We start from the raw sequence: 15,704 nt of genomic DNA on the forward strand, positions 1-15,704 counted from the left end.
GTATAGCAGTACGGTCTGTTACAAAAGACCTACCTGCAGGAGTCCCTGTTTTCATAAGCAAAGGGAATCTGGAAGAGTTTCTCTTTTAGAACAAAGTCAACAATAACAAGAAGCAAGAACAGTGATGAGATTCCTTTTGCTCTGAAGAAATTCAAGGGGTGCATCCAGAAAGCAAGGAGAGTGGCCCTCCCCAGCCCCAGCCCGGGTGACCACTGCAACAGGTGAGGCGTGTGCTGCTACCTTAGGCTTAATGTGGTCCTTGGCATGATGTCTTAAGTTATTTTGAGGGGTCTGGGAACAGCTCAAAAAATTTTTTTTTCTCTCACATAAACTCGTACCAAGGAGGGTTACAGAAGATCTCATAGGAATGATCTCCTTTCAGAATGCTGGGAGAAATCTGATTCTCTTGAAAATCTTCACTCCAGTCCAGTCCATTTCTGGCTCTGCCCTCAGGGCCCTCTGCCCTCAGTGCCCTCTGCCCCACCCCCCTTTCTCTGCCCCTCCCGCTGCAGGCTCCAGACACCAGAGATGCACCCCTGCTGGGTCCTTTCATCAGGATAAATCCCTGGAATTGCTGTGTCTCTAGGGTTCAGGAAGTTTGGGGTGAAAGAGGGTTAGATACGGAGTTCACTGCGCCTTCTGGGTCTTGGGGGGCCTCTCCCCCTGCGGCTCAAAGCCTCATCCTCTCCCCTTACAACAGTGCCCAGTAAAGCGTGCCCCACTTTGACGCGTTTCACCCCCGCTCCAGTGCAGCCTGGACCTTGCTCCCCGGCGCAGGGCTCTAATCTCCGCCTTAGCGCGGGGCCCGCCCCTTCCCGCGGAGAGAGTAGAGGCCACAGCCGCTCAGGACTGACCGACTATCACTGAACCTGTGACCCACCGAGGGGTCGTGTGGCCTAATGGAGGAGTCTAGAGATCCCTGTGGGGACCCGACGGTGAGTTCTCTTGCCACCCCTGCCTCCCTTTCCTATCCAATAGACTTCTGGAGCCTACACATCGGGAAAGGTTTCCAGCCCTAAGGAGGGAGGGGTATCCCAGATAATTGCGGGGAGAAAGGAAGCCACCCCTTTCACTCAGCCTCATCCCCTCCCCCTAAGGGCCCAGTTAAATCTATGCATCCGTTTGCATAAAGCCTCAGGAACCCCCAACTGGCTGGCTCTCTCTCTCTTTTTTAATTTTTAAAAATATTTATTTATTTTCCCTTTTGTTGCCCTTGTTTTTTTATTGTTGTTGTAGTTATAGTTATTGTTGTTGTTAGATAGGACAGAGAGAAATGGAGAGAGGAGGGGAAGACAGAGAGGGGGAGAGAGAGACACCTGCAGACCTGCTTCTCCACCTGTGAAGCTACTCCCTTTAGGTGGGGAGCTGGGGGCTCAAACAGGGATCCTTAAGCTGGTCCTTGCACTTTGCTCCATGTGCGCTTAACCCACTCTACTACCTGACTCCCTGGCTTCATCTCTTATCCAGGTTCTTCACAAAGAACTCTGGGGAGCAGCAGTGTTTTGTTTTATTTATTTAGTTAGTTAGTTATGGTTTTTAAATCTTTATTTATTGGATAGAGACAGAAATCAAGAGGGAAGGGAGATACAGAGGGAGACATCTGCAACCCTACTTCACCACTTGTAAAGTGGGGTCTGCAGGTGGGGACTGGGGGCTCGAACCTGGGTCCGTGTACATTCAACCAGGTGCGCCACCCTCCAGCCCCCTTATTTTGTTTTGTTTGGGGGGAGGGTATTGAGATTTGAAAACTAACAGCTGATGCTCTGGAAGGGCTTGTGCCTTCTGTTGGGGTTAACACATTCAGCACACCCCTCTCAGATAGAACCCCTTATGCGCTCCCCCTTCCACTTGCAGAGAAGGAAAGGAGGAACAGGAAGGTTGAAGTCCACATAGCTGGTGAGTGAGGAGATCGCAAGTAAGTCTGAGAGGCAGAGATGAGATATGCAGACCAAGGCTCGCTGGCCACTCTGTGGGCAGAGGGCAGGCCTTATGTGCACAGGCTCTGTCCAGGCACCACATGGAAGCAGTCCTGGGGGGAGCTCCCTGAATGGTGGATGGTACTGTGGTGTGTCTCCTTAAAAATATTTTTTTAGGGAGTTGGGTGGTAGTGCTGTGGGTTAAGCACAGGTGGCGCAAAGCGCAAGGACTGGCATAAGGATCTGGGTTCAAGCCCCCGGCTCCCCACCTGCAGGGGCGTCACTCCACAAGTAGTGAAGCAGGTCTGCCAGTGTCTATCTTTCTCTCCCTCTCTCTGTCTTCCCCTCTTCTCTCCATTTCTTTCTGTTCTATGCAACAACAATGACATCAGTAACAACAACAATAATAACCACAACAAGGGCAACAATAGGGAATAAATAAATAATAAATAAATATTGAAAATAAATTTAATTTAATTAAATTAATTAATTAATTTATTTTTGCCTCCAGCATTATCGCTGGGGCTCGGTGCCAGCACTAGGAATCCACTACTCCTGGAGGCCATTTTTCCCATTTTGTTACCCTTGTTGTTACAGTTGTAGTTGTTGCTGTTGGATAAGACAGAGAGAAATTGAGAGAGAAGGGGAAGACAGAGAGGGGGAGAGAAAGATAGACACCTGCAGACCTGCTTCACCGCTTGCGAAGTGACTCCCCTGTAGGTGGGAAGTTGGGGGCTCAAACCCGGGTCCTTGCACACTGTATGTAACATGTGTGCTCAGCCAGGTGTGCCACCACCTGGCTCCCAAAAATTTTTAAATTTTATATTTACTGTTATCGTCATTATCATCATTTTAGAGAGAAAGAGATGCAGAAAGAGAGTGACAGACACCACAGCATTCATGCTCCTTCAATGTAGTAGAGTCCAGGCTCGAACCTGAGCTGTACACATGACATAGCAGCACACTAGCCAAGTGAGCTATTTTTCTAGCCCAAAGTTTAATTTTTTTTTTTAAGTGTTATTTCATGTGAGATAATTTCACACAAAAGAGAGAGAAGCCAGAGCCCTGCTCCAGTACATGTAGTGCTAGGGAATGAAGTGAGTGAGAGCTTTAGACTTGCAAGTCCTGCACTCTAGCACCTCAGTTTGCTGACCCATGAAATGAAGACATTAAGTAGCAACTCCCTCCCAGGGTCGAGTGTCTTCAAGACCTTGGCTAAAATCCCAGCAATGATTAGCTGGACGGACCGTGCACCAAGTAGCAGTTGTGCGGTGTCAGTCAAGGTAGTCAGCCTCTCTGGGCCACAGCATCCTCACCCTCAAAACAAGCACAATCCTGCCTCTGCTTGTAGGGCTGCTGGTTGTTGGTATTAAAGGAGTTGGTTTGGGCTTGGAGTTACGGTTAGGGAATATAAAGAAGATAATATAAAAAGAAATAAAAAGAAATTGTGAATTATTAGGTATTTCTTGGCACATCTTTTAAGATGTTTTTATTTTGAGGCCAGGTTGTGGTGGAGTGCATGCATTCCCAAGTGCAAGGACCCAGGTTCAAGCCCCTGGTCTCCACCTGCAAGAGGGAAGATTCAAAGGGGCACAACAGTGCTGCAAGTGTCTTTCTCTCTGTGTCTCTCACCCCCGCACAAACACCCCACCATAAAAGGAAAAGAAAAAAATATGACTGCTAGGAATGGTGGAGTCTTCATACAGACACCAAACCCCAGAAATAACCTGGTGGTAAAAGTGTGTGTGTGTGTGTGTGTGTGTGTGTGTGTGTGTGTGTGTACACACATATGAGGGAGAGAGACATCAGAGCACTGCTGTAGTATGTGTGGTGCTTAGGACTGAACCCAGTGTCTCACTTGTATAAGAAATGTGCTCTAACCCCTGAGCAACCTCCCTAACCTATACTTGGCACTTTTTTAATGTAAATATTAGGAGTCCAAAAGGTTGCTTGGCCTCCTGCACTGTCATGAAGGGTGACCTGGTGTCCCATCAGGTCTGGAACCAGACGGAACCTGAGCCTGCCACTGACCACCTGCTGAATCTGTGCTTCCTGAGAACCACGGGGGTCTGGCTGCCTCCTTTGTACCTCTGGGTCCTCGGCCCCATTTACCTCCTCTACATCCACCGCCATGGCAAGGGCTACCTCCGGATGTCCCTGCTCTTCAAGACCAGAATGGTAGCTACAGCCTTTGGGAGACTGAAACAAAGGGCGGGGCAAAGGGAATGGAACCTGGCAGAGACCCCAAAGTGGACACATGGTGAGGGGCAAGAAAGGAACTGACTGTGGTCCAGAGGTGGTACAGTGGATAAAGCATTGGATTCTCAACCATGAGGTCCTGAGTTCAATCCCCGGCAGCACATGTACCAGAGTGATGTCTAGTTCTTTCTCTCCTCCTATCTTTCTCATGAACAAATACTTTAAAAAAGAAAGAAAGAGAAAGGAAGGAAGGAAGGAAGGAAGGAAGGAAGGAAGGAAGGAACCGACTAGCCAGACAATACTCCAGAGGCTAAAGATTCAAACCTGAGGAAAAAGGGTCCCCCACCCCCCAGACAGGTTTGGTCTGGTAATTAGGAAAATTCTTGCATCACCAACACACAAATGCAGCAGCAGATCCTCATTTAATGTAGATTCTTGTAAATGTGACTTATTTTTTCTAGTTGGCATGAGGGCCTTGTGTATAAGTGATTCCACTGCTCTGGGCCAACTTTATTTTTTTCCATTTTATTTCAGAGTAGAATAGAAACAGATAGCATAGAACTGCTCCACAATCGGTTGAGCTATAGGGACTTTTCTGCACCCTTTAACTGCTTTTTTATTTTTAAAATATTTTTTTATTTATTATTGATTAGATATAGAGAGAAATTGAGAGGGGGAGAGAGAGGGAAAGAGAAACTGAGAGACACCTGCAGCATTGCTTTACTACTTGTGAAGCTTTCCTCCTGCAGGTGGGGACCAGGGGCTTGAACCTGTATCCTTACACACTGTAATGTGGGCACTTAACCAGGTGTGTTACCACCTAGCACCCCCTTTTTTTTGCAGAATACTGTTCAGCTCTGGTTTATGGGGGTTTGAATTTAGGAACTTTGGTGTCTCAGGCACAAAAGGGTTTTTTGCATGACCATTATGCTATCTCCCCCAGCCCTAACTCTTTCTTACACATCTAGTATACTGGCTCCCTGTGGTATGCCACACTGGCCACTGTCCGAATGCGTGTGGGGTCCCTGTCTGGTCTATCACCAGTCTCATCCACTGTCTCCTCAGGTGCTTGGGCTCGCCCTCATCTTGCTGTGCACCTCCAGCACAGCTGTCACTCTCTGGAGAATCCATCAGGGAGCACCCCAGGCCCTAGAACACCTCATTCACCCCACTGTGTGGCTCACCACCATGGTAAGGATGGCCCAGGCTTGGGGGTGTGGGACAGAATGGGGATCCCTCCCTACCACACTTTTCCTCCCCCTGAAGCTCCCTCCTTAAGGGTCCCCATTCTGACTCTCTTGTTCAGAGTCTGGCTTTGTTCCTGATCCATGAAGAGAGGAAAAAAGGGGTCCAGGCATCTGGGCTGCTGTTTGGGTATTGGCTGCTCTGCTGTCTCTTTCCAGTGATAAGCATTATCCAGCAGGCCCAGCAAGGGGTAAGTGGGGGCCTGAGCCACCTCAGGAAGCCAACCATCCTTCCTCCTCCCCCGCTGCTCCTCTGCATGCAGATGCACACCACAGTGCCTTGAACTAATGGCACCCAGCAGCCCTAGAGGTGGCATTGTGGACAAAGTGCTGGACTCTCAGTAATAAAGTCCTGAGTTCAATACCTAACATTGCATGTGCCAAAGTGATTTATTGCTTTCTATCTTCCTTCCTTCCTTTCTTTCTCTTCTTTTCTTTCTTTTGCTTCCTTCCTTCCTTCTCCTAGAGCACTGCTCAATTCTTGATTATAATGGTGATGCAGATAGCTAAACCTGGACCTTAGAGCCCCAAGTATGAAAGTCTTTTACAGGGCAGGGAGTAGATAGCATAATGGTTATGCAAAGAGACTCTCATGTCTGAAGCTCCAAAGTTGGGTTCATTCCTCCGCTCCACCATAAGCCAGAGCTAATCAGTGATCTGGTAAAAAAAAAAAATATATATATATATATATATATATATATATGTTTCCTGTTTTTTTTTAACTTCTTTTTAAAAAAATTTTTATTTATTTATTTTCTTTTTTGTTGCCCTTGTCTTTTTTATTGTGGTTGTAGTTATTGTTGTTATTGATGTTGTTGGTGTTGGATAGGACAGAGAGAAATGGAGAGAGGAGGGGAAGAGAAAGAGGGGGAGAGAAAGATAGACACCAAAAGACCTGCTTCACCACCTATGAAGCAACTCCCCTGCAGGTGGGGAGCCAGGGGCTTGAACCGGGATCCTTAGGGCAGTCCTTGTGCTTTGCGCCATGTGCGCTTAACCCACTGGGCTACCGCCCGACTCCCCATATATAAATTTTTTGCAGAACCATTATGCTGTCTAGTTCTGTCTCCTTCCCTAATATACAAGTACATATACATACACATATACATATGCATTCCACCAGGGCTGCATGGAGACTTTCCGCCTACACTATTCCACTGCTTCTGGCAGACCTCCCCACCCCCCTAGAGTGTAACAAGCAGAGCGGAAAGAGAGAAACAGAGAGAGAGAGGAGAGACACCACAGTACTGTTCCACTACTAATAAAGCTTCCCCTTTGTGTGGTGCTCCCATGTGTTGGCCTGGGGTTCGGTTCTTGTGGATGGTAACATGTGCTCTCTACCAGATGAACTAGCTCCTGGAACCCCACATAGATTTTTTTAAACACAAAACTTAGGTCTCACAATATTCAATACCAGTACTCAGTAGTCTTCCCAACACTACTTTTCTCTTTCATCTCCTTTAGAGAAGACGTAGGGGAGAGATATCTTAGCACAACTCCACTATCCATGGAGCTTTCCTAATATTGTCCACAGTGCTGAAACCCAGGGTCCTGCACACAGTAAGGCATGTGCTCCAGCAGATGACTGTCTCCCAGCCCCTAAATACATTTATTTATTTATTTTCTTATTGCCACTGGGGTCATCACTGGGGCTTGGCACCTGCACAAAGAATCCACCGTTTTTCCTTTTTTTCCCCGCCCATTTGATAGTACAGAAAGAAACTGAGAGGGGATGGGGAGATAGATAGGTAGAGAGAGAGAGGGAGATGGAGACACCTGTAGCACTTGCTTTACTTTTCATGAAGCTTCCCCACTGCAGATGGGCACTAGGGGCTTGCATCTGGGTCCTTGTGCATGGTGACATGTGAGCTCAATTGAGCGTGCCATGGCCCAGCCCCCTCCATACATTTTTTTATTGACACAGATTATGGTTATCTTACACACTCATATCACACACCAGGTATAGATTTGTATGCCCCACTCACGTCACATAACCGTAGACTCTAAAACTTCTCCCTTACACACTCACTATCCCTCAAGCAGTGGCCACGCCTCCAAGCTCCACACAGCTCAGGTTCAAATTCCGCACCCCCCATGCTTTTCTCATGTGCACAGGCACAAACACAGTGCATACATTTACTCTGTGTACACACATTTCCTCTCATTCCCTCACATTTTTTTTTTTTTGCTCCAGGATTATTGCTGGGGCTCGATGCTTGCAGTACGAATCCACTGCTCCTGGGGGCCATTTTTTCCATTTTGGGGGTAGGACAGAGAGAAACTGAGAGGGGAGGGGGAGATAGACACTAGTACACCTGCTTCATCGCTTGTTAAGTGACCCCCATACACACTGCTGGTGGGGAGCTGGGGGCCTGAACCAGTATCTTTGTGCTTTGTACAATGTGCACTTAACCTGGTGTGCCACAGCCTGGCCCCCATCCCCTCACATTCTTGTCCTCAGCCTTGTTCCCATGCAGAAATATGTACACACTCATTTTGCATCACCCACTCACAGTTCTGTTTCCCAACCTGGGAACCAGCATTTCCATTTTAGGGAGATAGTGTTTAATTTTTCTGCAAAGGGAAATACATCTCACCTAAGCCAGGGCTTAGCAATCTCAGCACTTTTTGTAAAGATGCATTTGGGGCTGAGAGAGACAGCTCACCTGCTATGGCACACATGTTACCATGTGCCAGGACTTGGGTTTGAGTCTCTAGTCACCACTCAGGAGCACCACACAAAGGGGAAGCTTTTTGAGCAGTGGAGTTGTGCTGTGGTGTCCTTCTCTCTTTGTCTCTCTCCCTCTGTCAACCTCTGCTGCAAAGGGGGTGGGGTGGGAATTAGTCTACTGGGAGTGGTAGAATTATGCAGGCACAAAGATACAACAGAAAGTAACTTGCAGAAAAGGAGAGAATTTATGGAGGGACGGTTTCCACCACTATTAATTAACTGTGTGGGTCACAGTATAGAAATACAGGCTTTGGGGGAGTTGGGCGGTAGCACAGCAGGTTAAGCGCAAGTGGAGCAAAGTGCAAGAACCGGCAGAAGGATCCCAGTTCAAGCCCCCGGCTCCCCACCTGTAGGGGAATCGCTTCACAGGCAATGAAGCAGGTCTGCAGGTGTCTATCTTTCTCTCCCCCTCTCTGTCTTCCCCTCCTCTCTTCATTTCTCTCTGTCCTATCCAACAACGACGACAACAATAATAACTACAACAACAAGAGCAACAAAAGGGAATAAATATTTTTTAAAAAATTAAAAAAAAATAAATAGAGCCTTTGGGGCTGGGTAGTGGCACACCTGGTAGAATGCACATGTTATCATGAGCAAAGAACCTAAGTTCAAACCTCCATTCCCCACCTGCAGGGGGGAAACTTCACATGCAGTGGTTCAGTGCTGTGGTGTCTCTCTCTGTCCTTGTCTTATGCCCTTTATCAAAAGAAAAAAAAAGTCACCAGGAGCAGCAGAGTCTTGCAGGCACCAAGCCCCAGTGACAACCCTGGTAGTAGAAAAAAAAAAAATACAAGTATGGAGGCGAGGGAGATAGCTCAACACTAGAGCACAAGACTTGCGTGCCTGAGGCCTCAGAGGTCAGGGGCTCAACTCCTGGCACTGCCATATTCCAGAGAGGAGTAGTGCTCTCATCTCCCTTATTAATTAATTAAAAAATCTTTTTAAATGAAATATATGGGGGACTGGACAGTAGCACAGCGGGTTAAGCGCACATAGCATGAAGGGCAAGGACCTGGCGAAAGGAGCCCAGCTGGAGCCCCCGCCTCCCCACCTGCAGGAGTCGCTTCACAGCCGGTGAAGCAGGTCTGCAGGTGTCTGTCTTTTTCTCCTCCTCTCTGTCTTCCCCTCCTCTCTCCATTTCTCTCTGTCCTATCCAATAACAATGACAGCAGCAATAACAACAATAATAACAACACTGATAACAAGGGCAGCAAAAGGGGGGAAATAGTCTCCAGAAGCAGTGGATTCGTGGTGCAGGCACCGAGCCCCAACGATAACCCTGGAGGCTATATATATATATTATATAATATTTTGATATATATATCACCCTTTTTAAATTATTTATTTATTTATTTCCTTTTGTTGTCCTTGTTGTTTTATTGTTGTAGTTTTTAGCGACGCCCCTGCAGGTAGGGAGCCGAGGCTCGAACTGGGATCCTTAAGCCGGTCCTTGCGCTTCGCGCCACATGCGCTTAACCTGCTGTGCTACCGCCGGACTCCCATCACCCTTTTTTTTTTCACCAGTCCATAGCATGACCACTCTTCCACACAAGACCTACTCCTGTCGCCAAGACCTACTCCTGTCGCCGTTCTCTCTCGCCAGCCTCCCAGCAGGCTGCTCGCTTTCTGGACAGTAGGAAAGTGCACCAACATGGTGCGGGCAGCCCTGGTTTTGCGACACTGAGTCGAAGCTCCGCGCCCTTGCCCCTCCCCCAGGAGAAGCCGCTGAGCTCCTGGCAGGTCTAAGTTTGTCTGTCTTTCCTGCAGAGGCCTTGACCTCATGCTGCTGGCAGTTTTGCCTGGGTGAGCTTCTGTGACCCAGTGGTCATTTGGGGGTGCTGAGAATCCTTCCTGACTGAGGCGACCTCACAAATAATGGGCACATGTGGTGTGCTGCTGTCACCCCCTGCTACAGCCAGCACCCAATTAATAGTCTTTTTTTTTTTTTTTTTTTTTAACCAGAGCACTGCTCAACTCGGGTTTATGGTGGGGAGGTGGGGTGTTGAGCCTGGGACTTTGGAGCCTCAGGCAAAAGAATCTCTTTGCATAACCATTTATACTATCTACTCCTGTCCAAGTGTTTCTTTCTTTTTTTTTTTTTGCCTCCAGGGTTATCGCTGGGGTTCTGTCTGCACTATGAATCCACTGCTCCTGGCGGCCATCTTTTTTCCATTGTTGCTGTTGTTGGATAGGACAGAGAGAAATGGAGAGGGAGAGAAAGATAGACACCTGCAGACCTGTTTCACCGCTTGTGAAGCAACCCCCCTACAGGTGGGGAGCCTGGGCTCAAACTGGGATCCTTGCACTGGTCCTTGCACTTTGTACTATGTGTGCTTAACCTGGTGCACTTTATTTCATTCATTTTTTTAATCTTTATTTATTGGATAGAGAAAGTCAGAAATTGAGAGGGAAGGGAGTGATAGGGAGAGAGGCAGAGAGACACCTGCAGCACTGCTTCACCACTTGTGAAGCTTTCCCCCTGCAGGGGGGGACTGGAGGCTGGAACCTGGGTCCTTGAACACTGTAGCATGTGGGCTCAACCAGGTGCGCCACCACCTGGCCCCAATTTTATTTCTTTCTTGAGATAGAGAGGCCAGAGCAGCCTGACAGTGGCAGAGACTCAATACATGCTGGCAGGTCCCAAGCTCTTGCAGATCCAAGAACATAGTGTCTTCTTAGATTCTCGAGAGAAAGCTCTATAGTAGTTTCACTTCCTCCCTTATTAGTTTCTCTTCCTCCCTTATTTCCTCCCTTCCTTCCTTCCTTCCTTCCTTCCTTCCCCCCACCCCCCTTTCTCTATTATCTTTCCTTGTATCTATTGACACCATCCCTGGAGCTCGATGTCAGCACTATGAATCCAGTGCTGCCAGTGGCCATTTTTTTTTTCCGTTTTGTTTTATTTTATTTTTGCCTCCAGAGTTATTACTGGGTCTTGGTGCCAGCACTACGAATCCATTGCTCCTGGAGGTCATTTTTTCCTTTTGTTGCCCTTGTTGTTTATTATTATTATTGTTATCATTGCTGTCATTGTTGTTGGATAGGACAGAGAGAAATGGAGAGAGGAGGGGAAGGTAGGGGAGAGAAAGACACCTGCAGACCTGCTTCACCTCTTGAAGTGGTCCCTGCAGGTGGGGAGTATGGACACTTGCACACAGTAATAAGTGTGCTTAGCCAGGTGTGCCACTGCCTGCCCTCCCCATAGTAGTTTCTAACCATCTTATCTGATTTTATTTTTTGCAGAACTGGGGCTTTCTGCAGGCACCATTTCACATCTCCTGGATGGCCTTTTCCTTCAGATAGAGAGACAGAAGAGACAGCACAGAACTAGAGCTTTCTCTGGTGCTGCAGCACTTCTGATGTGGTAGCAGGGTTGAAACCTGGGCCAAGCAGATGGTAGGACACACGGCCTACCTGTGAGCTATCTCATCAACTCTAACTATTCTATGTTAAAGATGAAGAAACTGGGAGTATGGCGGTAGCGCAGCAGGTTAAATGCACGTGGCACAAAGCGCAAGGACCAGCGTAGGAATCCCAGTTCGAGCCCCTGGCTCCCCAACTGCAGGGGAGTCGTTTCACAAACGGTGAAGCAGATCTGCAGGTGTCTTTCTCTCCCCCTCTCTGTCTTCCCCTCCTCTCTTCCATTTCTCTCTGTCCTATTCTGCAATGATGACATCAAGAACAACAGTAATAACTATAACAATAAAACAACAAGGGCACCAAAAAGGAAAATAATATTTTAAAAAATTAAAAAAAAAAAGATGAAGAAACTGAGGCTAAAGGAAGTGAGTGACTTCCTCGGGGATGCCCAAATTCATCTCACCCAAACTCAGAACAAACTTACCAAATAGAAGAATTTTTATTTTTATTTAATTTTAATTTTATTTTTTCGCCTCCAGGGTTATTGCTGGGGCTTGGTGCCTGCACTATGAATCCATTGCTCCTGAAGACCATTTTTCCCATTTTGTTGCCCTTGTTGTTGTCCATTGTTATTGCTATTGTTGGATAGGACAGAGAGAAATTGAGAGAGGAGGGGAAGATGGGGGGGGGCGAGATAGACACCTGCAGACCTGCTTCACCACTTGTGAAGCAACCCCTCTGCAGCATTTTGCATGCCATGTGTGTTTCACTCGCTGTGCCACTGCCTGGGCCCCAATAGAAAAAATTTTAAATGGCAGTATAGGGGAAGGCAGACCATAGTGTAGTTGGAATATTTAATTATTATCTAAAAAAAGAATAGAGGAATATAAAATTTTAGTAGGGTCTAGAAGATAGCATAGTGGTGATGCAGAAAGACTCAGACCTGAGGTTCAGGTCCAGGAAAGAGGTCCAGGAAAGAGCTGATCAATCACTCAATCTATTTATGTATCCATCCATCAGTCAATGCAGTAGAGGAATTGTGATTTCAAATGGTTCTTGTTTTGAGTCCAACTCAGACTAGATTAAAGGGGGAAAACTGTTGGTTTAGGAACTGCAATAGGGGAAAGATTTCTCTTGTGGTACAAGGAAAAGGCCAAATGTGTCTTACTCGTGTCCGAGCAGCTGTGAGCTGGCTACTAGATAGATGGCTAATAAATGGAATGTATGTGAAGTAGGGAAGCTTGCTTTCAAATCCTGTGCCCCAGAGCTCCTGCCTGGGCACTGCTCCCAGCAAGACCTCTGCTACCCTGCTCAGCCTCCACCTCTCCTCCTCTTTACAGATTCCCTCCCTAGCCTCCACTCCTTACTGGCTTCAGGCAGCAGCTTCTCCCAGACTCAGTGTGACTCCTGTTTTCTCTCCCACAGATCTCCCAGAGCGACCCATTCCCCTACCTGTCCACCTATCTGTACTTGTGTCTGGTGGTGACACAGTTCGTGCTGTCCTGTTTTGCTGATCAACCCCCCTTCTTCCCTAAAGAGCCCCGGCAGCCTGTAAGTCAGCATGTCTCCATCTCATTGTCCTTCTTGTCCCTGTTTTACTTCCGGTCTCAGTTTCCTTCTGTGACCAAAAGGAGTTGAATGTGAGTACATAGAGGTCTTAACTTTTCATGTCTTCTGGTATTCAACAAAAATGTACTGTGTTTATCTCATCTACTCTGTGTCCTGGAATGACTTTTCCTGTCGAGTGCAAGAAAGGAAATATAGACACTGGGCCCAATGGTTTCTGTGGCAAACCCTCAATTCTACTATTGTTACAGAAAAGCAGCCAAAGTCGTGTATCCACAAAGAAGCATGACTGTGTTTTAATAAACCTTTATTTGCAAAGACAGGCAGTGGGCCAGATTCAGACCTGGGATGGGATTTTGCTAATCCCTGCTCTAGGCTCAAGCTATGTGCTAGGGATCTGTGTAGCTCATATCCTTATGCTGCTGGCAGCCAAGTAAGAAAGCCAGATATCAGTCACATAATGGACACATGTGTGGGATATGACAAGTGGGGCCAGTACTCTTTGGGTGTTCATGGTCTGTGAGAGTTCATCTCACACCTCACTAAACTGTGAAGAGGACAGAACAGAATTCTCACAGGAAGAGACAGCTGATCTGACATCTAAAAAAAAAAAAAAGCACCACTACTTATGCAATCAAGTTATATGGGATTTTCCTTTTATGAGAATGGCAGGAAAAAAACCTGAGACATTGATAACAAGCTGTGATGGCAAAGCTGCAGTGGAAAGGTACCTGCCTGCCCTACTGACTAAGCACATGCACTCCTGCAGTTTATCTGGAGCTTCCAGTAAGTTCTTAGGACAGGTCCCTCTGCATTTCCTTGCCACTTGTAGCCAGGGATATTATTGAGGACTCTTGTTTATTTAAGGCATGCTATTGGTAGTATTCTATGCAACTGTTATTTTTTGGATGCTGTCAGTCCTGTGAAAGTTTTTGCATTGCCTCTTAGGAAGCCCCAAGTCCACTGGTGCCCACTTTTAGCAAGTGGGGAGGGTGTCTTGAGTGTCCTTTTAGTGTTCAGCTCATCCTTTCTTTCTGCCTGTGGTTTCCTTGGCCATGGATTCTGAGATTGAGCCCCCTCCTCCCACTTCCCATCTTTTGTCTTTACAGAATCCTTGTCCAGAGGCTGGGGCCTCTTTCCCCTCCAAGATCATGTTCTGGTGGGTTTCTGGGTAAGTAAAGTAGCAGGAAAGAGAATGGTATCCCCGCCCACCTGCATTTTCTGCTCTTAATCCCATGAAAATTTTTTTGTGAACTCTACCTAGATCAGCTAGGGTTTCTTTGTCTAGCCTCCGAGCTGCCCTCAGATTTTAGTGTGTCCCTCATCTATCTCCTGTCCCCATTTACTCCTTAGAGTGGGTGTTGAATCCTGGCCTTTTCTCTTAGTAGGTTATGCCATCTTCCAAGATGCAGTTTCCCTGTTGTAAATGGGACCAATTCTACTTCTATCAAATTGATAGTAATAAGCTGTAGAAATGATCCCTGAAAGTATAGTCTTCTTCTATCAAGTTGAAAGCACTTAGTGCTTGTATATAGCAGGTGCTCAATAACATCGATCCTGCTACTCAGCTCCAGTCTTTACTCCTACATTTATTTATTTATTTTTATTTAATTTTTTTATTATTTATTTTCCCTTTTGTTGTCCTTGTTGTTTTATTGTTGTTGTAGTTATTGTTGTTGGCTTTGTTAGGACAGAGAGAAATAGAGGAGGGGAAGACAGAGAGGGGGAGAGAAAGATAGGCACCTGTAGACCTGCTTCACCGCCTGTGAAGCCACTTCCCTGCAGGTGGGGAGCCGGGGGCTCAAACTGAGATCCTTACTCCGGTCCTTGCACTTTGTGCCACGTGTGTTTAATCCGCTGTGCTACCGCCCGACTCCCTTCCACCTACATTTAATAAGCACCTAATATATGCTAAGCTAATTCCAACATCAAGTGAGATGACCTATAAACTGAGAAGTGCCCCGTAAATGTTAGATGAGTTAGGTTAATCGTTTATACTTTGCTGAGGGGCCAGCAGGGATGAAGAGAAGTAAAGCAACTTCCCTAGAGCCACACAGCTACCAGGCTGGACGGAGCTGAAAGGTGGCTGAAAAATCTAGCTCTGAATCTATATCTTCTTTTTCAGGTTGGTCTGGAAGGGCTACAGGAAGCTGTTGGAACCAGAAGACCTGTGGTCGCTCAGTACAGAATACTGCTCTGAAGAATTGGTTTCTCAGCTACAAAAGGAATGGATAAGATGCCACAGTGCCGCCCAGCGGTGAGTATGAGGAGGGTCAGCCAAGCTCACCATTTGATCCCCATTTGAACCCTCCATCCCTCCACCCTTCTCCTGGGGTTCTTGGGGCTCCTGGGGCTGCTGGGGTTCCCGCACTCTCTGGATTCCCAACTCATTTCAGGAAGCAATAAGTGACCAGGTTCAAGATGTACTTCCTCCCAGAGTGCTTGTAAGGTTCCAGAAATAGGCTGACAAAATAGGGGAGCTCTCTGTGGCCCCCAAAGGGAAGCTCTACTGGATGGAGAGACAAGCAAGAAGCAGTAGAGGACATTTTGAGATGGAGAGTGAGGAGAGATGCAACATCACTGCCCCACCACTTGGAAAGCAGAGAAGAGGGAGGGCTGGGGGAGGGAGTGCAGGTGAGTCTGTTGACTCATAGGTTGGAAGCTGGACCTAGCCTCAGGTGTAGCTGGATC

At 47.1% G+C, this 15,704-nt stretch overlaps 1 protein-coding gene across 13 annotated transcripts in view; it reads left to right on the forward strand.

Moving 5' to 3' along the window:
- The first annotated feature begins 625 nt into the window (after positions 1-625).
- The window catches only part of ABCC6 (ATP binding cassette subfamily C member 6), an 87,348-nt gene continuing 72,269 nt past the window's right edge, over positions 626-15,704 (forward strand). For 6 of the 13 annotated variants that reach the window (XM_060172905.1, XM_060172900.1, XM_060172901.1 and 3 more), the window contains exons 1-7: positions 628-935; positions 3,912-4,094; positions 5,181-5,306; positions 5,422-5,550; positions 12,873-12,996; positions 14,121-14,184; positions 15,139-15,270. In XM_060172905.1, the coding sequence (XP_060028888.1) occupies positions 900-935; positions 3,912-4,094; positions 5,181-5,306; positions 5,422-5,550; positions 12,873-12,996; positions 14,121-14,184; positions 15,139-15,270 (794 nt within the window). In that variant the 5' untranslated portion in view covers positions 628-899. The other 7 variants (XM_060172894.1, XM_060172896.1, XM_060172897.1 and 4 more) reach the window with 5 other exon arrangements.

This window comes from Erinaceus europaeus, chromosome 15 (genome assembly GCF_950295315.1).
Source record: "Erinaceus europaeus chromosome 15, mEriEur2.1, whole genome shotgun sequence".
Lineage (NCBI taxonomy): Eukaryota > Metazoa > Chordata > Mammalia > Eulipotyphla > Erinaceidae > Erinaceus > Erinaceus europaeus.